This window comes from Crocodylus siamensis, chromosome 3, assembly GCF_052110815.1.
Source record: "Crocodylus siamensis isolate JL-2025a chromosome 3, ASM5211081v1, whole genome shotgun sequence".
NCBI lineage: Eukaryota > Metazoa > Chordata > Crocodylia > Crocodylidae > Crocodylus > Crocodylus siamensis.
In genome coordinates this window covers 49,044,295-49,054,512 of record NC_143397.1, presented here as the reverse complement: position 1 = coordinate 49,054,512, position 10,218 = coordinate 49,044,295, and the positions used below count along the sequence as shown (strand labels likewise).

General features: G+C 50.8%; 1 protein-coding gene across 1 annotated transcript; it reads left to right on the top strand.

Moving 5' to 3' along the window:
- GPR150 (G protein-coupled receptor 150) lies at window positions 1-1,299 on the top strand. Its single transcript, XM_090038284.1, has one exon. The coding sequence runs from the start codon at window positions 88-90 to the stop codon at window positions 1,165-1,167; it is 1,080 nt and encodes a 359-aa protein (XP_089894410.1). The 5' UTR covers window positions 1-87; the 3' UTR covers window positions 1,168-1,299.
- The last annotated feature ends 8,919 nt before the right edge of the window (window positions 1,300-10,218 follow it).

The following is a 10,218-nucleotide window of genomic DNA, read 5'->3' as shown; positions in this document are numbered from 1 at the left end:
GACGGCGGCAGCGCCCCTCCATATGCGGCGGGGGAGCGCCGGCCGTCCTCGCGCTTCCCAACAAAGTTGGCGGGCCCGGGGGCAGCCATGGAGGAGCCCTTCAGCCCGGAGCCGCCGCCGCCGCCCGCCAGCAACCTCTCGGGCGGGAACGCGTCGGCGCCCGGCGGCCGCTGGCCCCCTCCCGGCGAGCAGGCGCGGGTGGCGGCGGTGGCCGCCGTGCTGCTGCTGGCCGTGGTGGGCAACGGGCTGGTGCTGCACCGGCTCCGCGGCTGCTGCGGGCGCGGGCGGCGGCGGCGCCGCAAGATGGACTTCCTCATCGCGCACCTGGCGCTGGCCGACCTGTACGGCTGCGGCCTGAGCCTGCTGGCGCCCGAGCTGCTGGCCGCGGCCGCCTGGCCGGCGGGGGACGCCGCCTGCCGCCTGCTCCGCCTGCTGCAGGGCTCGGGCCCGGCCGCCTCGGCGCACGTGCTGGTGCTGCTGGCCCTGGAGCGGCAGCACGTGGTGAGCCGGCCCGCGCGCCCGCCGCTGCCCGCCCGCGCCCTGGCCGCGCTGGGCTGGGGGCTGGCGCTGCTGCTCGCCCTGCCGCACGCCTTCGCCTTCGGGCTGGCGGCGGCGCCCGGCGGCGCGCGCTGCCTCTGCACTCTGGAGCGGCCGCCGCGCTGGCCCGCCCGGCTCTTCGCCGCCTACGGGGCCGTGAGCGGCTTCCTGGCCCCCGCCGCGCTCCTGGCCTGGGCGTACGGCCGCATCGTCCGCGCCGCCGGGCAGCAGCGCCCGCCGCCGGAGCCCGGGCCGCCCGCGCCCATGCCCCGCGCGCGGGTGAAGACGCTGCAGCTGACGCTGGTGCTGATGGCGCTGTTCGCGCTGTGCCGCCTGCCCCGCTGCCTGCTCCAGCTCGGCCGCGCCCTCGGGGCGGCGCGGGGCGGGCCGCCGGCCACGCTCCGCATCGTGGCGGCGGCCAACAGCGCGCTCAACCCCTTCGCCTACCTGCTCTTCCAGAGCCAGCGGCCCTGGGCGCGCCGCCTGCAGCGCGCCCTTTGCCCCGCCGCGCCCGCCCCGCCCTGCTGCCGCCGCTGCTGCCCGCGCCTCGACGGCCCGGCCCGCCGCCGCGCCCCGCACCGGCTCCGGCCCCGCCTGCCGCCCCCACCCCCCCGCGACAGCGGCCTCTGAGGGGGCGGGAGACGAGGCGGGCTGTGACCCGGACACCAGTCGCGGCTCGGCCCCTTCGTGCGCCCCCCTCGCGTGGTGCCTCTGCCCCAGCTCCTCTCGAGAAGAGCAAGCAGCTGTGCGGGGCTGCGCTGTCTTCCCAGCTTCTTGTGTGCCACCTGCAGGCAGCCCCCGCCCCAGCCCGGTTGTGCTCTGTGCCGCCTTGTGGTAACTTCTTTGTAAATAAAATAAAGCAAGGAATTCCTGACACAACTGGCTGTTGCGTAAAGAATGTGCTTCAAGGAAAGGGAGTTGTTGTAGCAGGAGACGGCCCCCTTCCTGACCCCTGTGTGAGCCCATGGATGCGTTCCTGCACTGGGGAAGGAGAGTGGGAGTCTGTGGGCTGCATGGGCAGGGCTGGTACAAGCCACCAGTGTCATCTGCCACCCAGAGTCATGGAACCTGCCAGCTGAGCTCTATTAAAGAAAAGGGATTGGACAAATTCTTGGAGGAAAGGGGCATCAGGAGCTATTGAGTGTGAGAATGAGGGGCACGGCCTCTGCATCAGAGCTCCCAAGACCTCAAATGCTGGAAGCTGCAAGGGAAGGGGAGCCTGGCTGTACCTGGTTGGCTCCCTTTCTGCATTGGCTCTGCCCCTGGGTGACACAGGAGACTGGGGAAGATGGGTCTAAAGGTCTGCCCCAGTAAATGGCAATTCTTACGTTCTTAAACATTGAAAAAGCCAGAGGTCTTCTAAAATGGCTATATTGCTTCTTGGCCTCTTGAAGGCTCAGATAAAGCATAGCGGCTTCTTAACCTGGCAGGAGAAATACCATGTATCGGTGTCCAAGAAGGCAGTTTTCCTGAACCGCCTTGCAGGAGAACTGCTCTTCTGGCATGGTTCAGTACCCACTGAGGTGCAGTGGCTCTAAGCCCAGCTTATGGAAATGGGAGTCTCCTCCCTTGCTTGCTTGGACGGCCTTATGGCTGAGGGCAAGTAAAACTTGTGAGCTTCCCAACCTCAAGCCTCTGGGCTTGGGTCTGCAAGTAGCATGCCTGGCAAAGGTTTCGGGAACATTTGAAGCCCCAGGTGCAGGTGGAGGATGTTTGTCCATAGTAGGGATGCTTATGGTTCCGGACTCTTGGATTTGGAATTAGTTTTGGCTAATTTGGCCTAGGATACATAAAATTTTATACACACACCTGCTTCCTTAGCTGTAAGAAGCAGGAGGAAGGCTCCTCTACAGCCATCCTGTGTTTCCTAAACTGAGTCCTTTCTTCTTGCTGAGGGTTTAGATTATATCATCCTTGGCCCATTGCATCTTTTGTATATCTCCTATAATTAAAGTAAAAAACAGGGCTAAATTCTGCCTTCAGTTATCTAGGAGCAACTACTGAGCTCAATGTGAATTGCAGTTTGTGATTAGAAGGCAATTGTGTATGGTGCATGTGATATCTAACAGCAATGGTAATACATAACAACTGCATCTTTATGGTCCAGAATTAGGAGATCATGATGCCAGTGTTTGTCCCTTTTAACCACTGTGGTTCCTGTAGACAGAATCCTAAATGTTCCATAACCAGGCTCAAGTTTTGGAAGCTGTTGATGGAAGCTGAACAGTTACTGTTCTGTGGACTTGATTGTAATTGTAGTGTGGAAAGTGCCTGGCAAATCCTATCAGGGTCTGCTCAGTTTGAGGGATCTTGAATGCAAGCCTTTTTTTTAAAGCTGTGTCAAGTGTAGACTCTTCTCTAACTGAAGCTTCTCACTGTAGGTAGTGCAAAAGTGTTCCTAATAGTGGGAACAACAGCTGTAACACTAGTACGGTAGGATGTCAGCAGCTGACAGCGGCATTTTTTATGCTGAGATGTCTGCCGCCTTGCTCTATTAAAATTGAAATAAGTTTAAAAAAAAAAAGCCAGTAGGGATTTTTCTGCAGTCCTGTTCTTCATTTATGTTAGCAACAGTAGGATGTTATGTGGGGGAGAAGGCCAGAAACTCCTACAGGACTGTTGATTGTTTTAAGCCAGGGATTGACAAGTTTAAAGCAGCAGGTTGCCCTTCTGTTAATGCCCCCCTCTGCAGTTCCCAAGCTGCTTGTTGCTACCCCACCAAGCCTGTTAAGGACTGCTGACTCCCATCCCCACCAGCAGTGAGAAGGAACAAATCTGATGGCAAAAGTAAGAGGGGGAGGAGGGGAAGCTATGGAGAAGCAAGTAGTTGAAGGGATCAGCAGCATGGTGTGGTGGAGGTGCATGCTGTGTCAAGCTGTGCACTACTGATCTCCTATGCTGCTGTGGGCCAGTTCCAAGTGCTTTGTGGGCAGGATTTGGTCTATGCACCACAGCTTTGACAACCCGTTCTTGGCAATTCCATAAAGCACAGTAGAGCAGTGTGGCTTGGTTTTGAACTGGGGCTTGGGAGCCTTGAGCTGTATTTCTAGTGCTGCCACCAAAGTCGGTGCTTTGTGTGACCTTCACATCTGCCTACTTTCCCCTTTGTCTAGTCTCTCCACTCAGGAATCTTAGCGGTTCAAAATATGTGCTTGTTTTTTCTAGAAAATGACATTTAAGCACACTTCTCACTAGAACTACTTAGAAAACAGTGTAGATTGAATCTGTTACAGAGGTGTCCATAGAAACATTGTAGCAAGCTTTGCCTGCACTTGGGTGGCATTGACAAGAGATGTTACCAAAAGAAGTTGAACCAATGCAGTTTTACTAGGTGCCAGCCGGGCTGAATTACATTCCTTGCCTTGTTAAAATAATGGCTGATTTATTTTTTAATTCTGCCCTCTAGTGGATACAAAAGATCAGAAACGTAGTGTTAGAAGAGACCTGTGAGAGACTGTAGCTAGCCCATCCCTTTTCTGTGGGGTAGGATCAAGTATATTTAGACCACTCCTGACACATTTCTTGAACCTGTTTTTTAGAATTTCAAGTTAAGGGGGACTGTATAACTTCCATAAGTAACCTGTTATGCTTAAGTAGAACGCTTTTCCTAATACCTATGAGACTCTGGGTGACTGTGTCTGAAAGCTTGCTAAGAACTTTTTTCCAACTACTCAGTTGGTCAAATAAAAGATACCACGTCTACTCAAAGAACCTTGCTTTCCTAATACCTAACCTAAATCCCCCTTGCTGCAAACTATACAGATTCCTTTTTCCTGCTTTCAGTAGACATGGAGAACAATTGTTCACTATCCTCGTAATAATAGCCAGTTATCACATGTACCTCTTCAATCTTCTCTTTTCTAGAATAAACAAATTAATTCTGCCCACCTTTCCTCATATGTCATGTTTTACAAAGCTCTTATTTTTTCTTGCTCTTCACTGGACTCTCTCTACTTAGTCTCTCTCTCTTAAAGTCTGGTGCCTAAAACTTAAGAAAGCACTTCCCCTGATGCCTCACTAATGCTGTGTGCTCATGTCTTAAATACCAACCTGCTGTTAACAGACCCCAGAATGACATTTTCATTTTTACAACAGCATCACATTGTTGACTCATACAGTACTCAGTTTGTGATTCATTCTAATGCCCTGATTGGTTCTCAGTTCTGCTGTCTAGCAAGTTGTTTCTTGTTTTACATTTGTGCACTTCTTTTCTTCATAAGTGTAGCATTTTTTTTAATTTAATTTCATTTCATATTTGAGTGATTCCTGATTATTTCTCCAGTATTCAAGATCATTTTAAATTCAAATAAAGTCCTTCAAAGTGCTTGTAATCCTTGACAAGCCTGACTTATCTGTATATTTTAGGAGTATGCTCTGTATCTATCATCCAAGTCATTAATGAAAATATTGAATAGTACTGGACCTAGCTCAGACTTCTGCAGGACCCTATTTGATCTGTCATCATAGTTAATGGCTGTAGATGGTTTGAGGTCTTTCAGCCAATTGTGTACCCACCTTATAGTAATTTTATTTGGATCAAATTTTCCTAGTTTCCTAGAAGAATATGAGGTGAGACAGTTAGTCCATACAAAAAAAATAATAATCAAGGTGCCTCCGATATACTGCTTTCTCCCTCTCCATGAGACCAAGTTACTCTGTAAAAAAAATGTTTAGTTTGGTTTGACAGTATTTGTTCTGCACAGATGTTATCTGGTTTTTATTACCTATTGTTTTGTAGGTGTTTACTAAATGATTGTCTAATAACTTATTCCATGACTTCTGGATACTGATATTTATTGGTCCATAATTTTTTGAGCTTTACTTTTTAAAGATGGGCAAACAGAACAATTTTCCAGTTCCCTGGAACTTTTTTCCTTATTCTCCATGAGTTCTTGAGACCTGCCTAGCTTACGTCCTTCAGATCAAATTGATGTCACAGCTCACTCAAATAGAATCATTCTAATATAATAGAAGTGTGTGTGTGTGTGTCTGTCTGTCTGTCTATAATGCTTTATTTGCACTCTGACTGATTGTCTCGGCAGCCAGTCACAAAGCTGATTGAAACAAGCCGAGTGCTCCAAGGGTACTCCAGACAGGAGGCAGCGGTACCGCCATGACTGGGGATGGAAGGAATGGACTGGGGGGCCTTGCCCCCCCGGCCCTGCTCCTTGTCGGCAGTGGCAGCACAGGGTGTTGACTGAGGGGGATGGAGGGGACAGCAGGGCAAGTTCCCTTCCCACCCCCCTGCTCCTGGGAGTTGGCAGCAGCAGAGGGTTGTGGGTAGTGGTGCTCTGTCCCTGCCCGCTCTTCCCCGCCCACCTGTTGCCGGCACAAGGTGCCCGAGGGCGGCAACAATTGGGTTCGTTGCCCGGTGTGCGTCGCGCCAATAAACACACTGGGGGGAGAAGTAGACAGAGTTTATTTGAGCTCAAGTAAAAGGCTCAGGGAGACTGTATGGTCTCAAATCCTGCGCCCCTAGCCCTGCAACAGTGTATATTTATACCCTGGTCATTTCTACAGTAGTTTTCCACTAGCTGCCCCCACACTTTTCTCTCTCTGAGCGGTGCCCTTGCGTTCCACAGATAACAGTTTTTAGGGAGTTTCAGCTTGCTTGATACTCATTCTGTTTTCCAGTATTACAGGAGGTTACAAAAGTTCAAAGAAAGGGTTACAAAGGTTCGGGGGGGGGGGGCCTGGCTTGCCTGGGCCTAGAGCAGAGGGGCTTCATCGACACTCGTGGTCTTCCATCCCTCTGAGTTACCTAGGGTTATGCCCAGTGACACCAACAACTCCCCCCTTTGAGAATATTCAACAAAGTTTTGGCTGAGTTTTCTCATATTCTGAAGATAAAAGGCGATTAAGTGTATTTGACCAGTTACTAGGAATGGCTCGCCATGGGAGTCCTGCAGCGTGATAAGGGATTTGGGGACATATCCAACAGTTAGATAGGTTAAACTCATAGGCAAAAGTAACCTTCAGTGCTTCGTAGGTGTTTGTAACGAGGTCTGCTGGGTCCCTTCCCCACCCTGCATGTAAGGAGAATGTAGTAAAAGGTAACAGGAAAAGAAAGCCTACAGTAAAAAAGAAAAATGTTACAGTAGTTTTGAAACTTAAACTGGAATTCATACTGTTAATTTTAAACTTTTTCCCTTTTAAACAGCAACTTTAGTCCAAGGTCGTTGGTGGGCTGGATGGTCCACTGTTCCGCTGGTGGAGTAGGCACCGGTTTCAGACGAGAGTGATGAATTCAGTTCTTGTGTCTGTTGACCTTTGCCGCTGTGTGGGAAACTAGTAGGACAGTGTGAGGTCCTTTCCACTTCTCTTGGAGGGGCTCATTCTTCCAGGTACGAACGAGCACGGAATCCCCCGGCTGTAACGAGCGGACTGGAGCATCCAGCGGAAGAGGCTGCAAGTCTTTAGTATACCTATGGAGAGAAGAAAGAACAGCAGACAAAGAGCACATATACCGTGACAAAATATTACATCCTATTTCCCACTCCCCTGCTAGAACTGGCGTCCCGTTCATAGGCCATGCCCTTCCAAACATAATCTCAAAGGGGCTAAGCCCTAATCTTCCCTTGGGGAGGGCATGGATGCGAAGCAGAGCAAGGGGCAAAGCATCAGGCCATTGCAGAGAGGCCTCCTGGCAGGTCTTTGATAGATGACGCTTGAGGGTCTGATTTGTACGTTCTACTACACCACTAGCCTGTGGTCGCCATGGAGTATGGAGTTTCCAGGGGATCTGTAAGGCATCTGAGATGTTTTGGATGATCTTTGAAGTGAAATGTGTTCCATTTGTCAGATTCCATCCACTGGGGAAGTCCGAAGCGGGGAATAATCTCCTGGATGAATTTTAGAGCTACAGTTTTGGCTGTACAATTGCGACACAGAAAGGCTTCAGGCCATCCGCTGAATTGATCTACTATAACGAGGAGATACTTGAACCCTTGAGTTCGGGGGAACTCAGTAAAGTCTATTTGCCAAACTAGTCCTGGGCCTGTGGTAGGTTCCACAGTGGGTGGAGGTACTGAGAGACCGGGTCGAGGGTTATTCTTTTGACAAATCGAACAGCTGGCCTGTATCTGGGAGGCCAGAGGTCGAAGTCCAGAGGTTAGAAAATATTTTTCATTAACTGAGTGAGAGCTTCCCTTCTGGCGTGTGTAGTTTGATGTAGCCGTTGCAGCACCGGCCGGGTCAGGCTCTTTGGTAGGAGGATCTTCCCGTCAGTGAAGCAGAGCCATCCCTCCTTTTCTTGGAGACCAAGCTTATCGGCTAGTTCTTTTTCTTCATACGAGTACTGGGGATCCGGGAGCTCCCCCACTGATGGAATGAGGGCATGCATATGGGTGTCAGCAGGTCTCAGCATCCTCAGGGTGGCAGCATTTTTAGCTTCTCTGTCCGCCTGGGCGTTACCCCTGGCTACATCTTGATCCTCTTTCTGATGCGCCTCACAGTGCATTACTGCCACTGCTGAGGGAAGTTGAACAGCTTCCAGGAGTCGGAGAATTTGGGGTCCATACTTCACTGGGGAGCCTTGGGCTGTCAGCAGTCCCCTTTGTTTCCATAGGCCAGCATGGGCATGCAGTACTCCAAAAGCATACCTAGAGTCAGTATAGATGTTGACCTGTTTCCCTTTTGACAGTTCTAGCGCCCGGGTCAGGACACCAGTTCAGCAAGTTGAGCAGATGTTCCAGCGGGCAAACCCTTGGCCTCAACAACATCATAGAGGGTCACAACAGCATAACCTGCCCTCCTTTGCCCTTCTACAACAATGCTACTGCTATCAGTGTACCACTCACAATTGGCATTCAAAAGTGGCTGATCCTGTAGGTCTGGACGGCTGGAGTACTGTGCATCTATGATGTCTAAACAATCATGCTCTTGTTCTTCCGTTTCAGGTAAGAGAGTAGCCGGGTTGAGGGAGGGGCAGGTTTGCAGAGTCACTTCAGGGTTCTCCAACAGCTTAGCTTGGTACCGAGCCACCTGAGCCTGGGTGAGCCAGAGACCCCCCCTTCGCGTCTAGCAGAGCCTGGACCATATGAGGGGTATACACCTGCACGACTCCTCCCAGTGTTAACTTTTCAGCTTCCTCAAGTACTAGGGCAGTTGCTGCAACTGCTTGTAAACACGCTGGCCATCCCTTGGCAACTGAATCAAGCTGCTTGGAGAAATAAGCAACGGGACATTTCCATGCCCCCAACAATTGAGTAAGCACTCCCGGAGCCATCCCTTTTCATTCATGCACATACAATTGGAAAGGTTTAGAAAGGTCTGGTAAACCCAGGGCAGGGGCTTCCATTAGTTTCCTTTTTAGTATTTTAAATGCCTTGTCAGCTTCTGGAGTCCAATAAAAGGGGTCATGGTCTGCCCCTTTTACACAGTCATATAGTGGTTTTGCCCACAGTCTAAATTCAGGGATCCGTATTCTGCAAAAACCTGCCATGTCGAGAAATGCCCTGAGCCGCTTACGGTTGCTTGGGGTGGGAACCTGACATATAGCCTCCTTTCGTTCACTTGAAAGTTGGCACTCCCTCTGTCTTATGTGAAATCCCAGGTATCGTACTTCAGGGAGAGCAATTTGAGCTTTATTTCGAGCCATCCGATATCCTCGAAGTCCAGTAAAGTTCAGGAGGCTTACAGCGGCGTTAAGGCAAGAGATTAAATCTACAGCAGCAATTAATAAATCATCCACTTATTGTAACAAGAGGACTTCACGCTCGTTATTCCACTCCTCCAAGTCTTTAGCTAAGGACTGGCCGAAAAGGGTAGGAGAGTTCTGAAATCCCTGGGCTAATACTGTCCAACAAAGTTGTTTCTTAACCCTTTTTCTGTCCTCCCATTCAAAAGAGAATATCTCCTGAGAGGGGTTGTCAACTGAAATCGTAAAGAAAGCGTCTTTCAAATCAAGAACTGAGAAATGAGTATGCTGCCCCCCTATGGAGGCTAGCAAGGTATACGGGTTTGGGATGAGGGGATGAATAGTTTTAACCCATTCGTTAACTGCCCTTAGGTCCTGCACCAGTCAATATGTGCCATCAGGCTTTAGTACAGGCAAGATAGGAGTGTTCCAGGCTGACTGACACTCTTGCAGTATGCTGTACTTTAGGGAATGGTCTATAATCTCCTGGAGTCCCTCTCTGGCTTCCTTTCTGATTGGGTACTGCTTGATTCGTACCGGACCTTTTCCTGGCAGTAGTTGGATATTAATGGGGGTTTGATGTGTAGCCTTTCCGGGGACCCCCCTTGCCCACACCAAAGGGTATACCTGGTCTTCCCACTGGTTCCACTCCGGGGGAGCGTTCATAGTCGAGGGTTCAATCACGAGGGTCATTATCCATGCATTTTCAGGGGGCAATGTGAGGGTTATTTCATCCTGGGTAAAATGCAGTGATGCACCTAATCGACAAAGCAGGTCTCGTCCTAGCAGGGGTGTTGGGCAATCTGGAAGGTAGACCAATTTGTGAGAGAGAGCCTGGTTTCCCAGAGCACATTCTGCAAGAGCATACACTGGGCACTGAGTCTTTTTTCCCGTGGCACTTACCACGGTGAGCGAGTCTGCTACGGGAAGTTGAAGAGGTTGATTTACAGCAGTCCGTGCCACCCCAGAGTCTACCAAAAAATCAATTTCTGAATTCCTCACCCGCATTTTTACTCGGGGTTCCGGGGGGGGGAGAGGTCCGT

Excerpts from the sequence above, each read along its gene's own strand:
- GPR150 (XM_090038284.1), top strand. The coding sequence starts at position 88 with ATGGAGGAGCCCTTCAGCCCGGAGCCGCCGCCGCCGCCCGCCAGCAAC.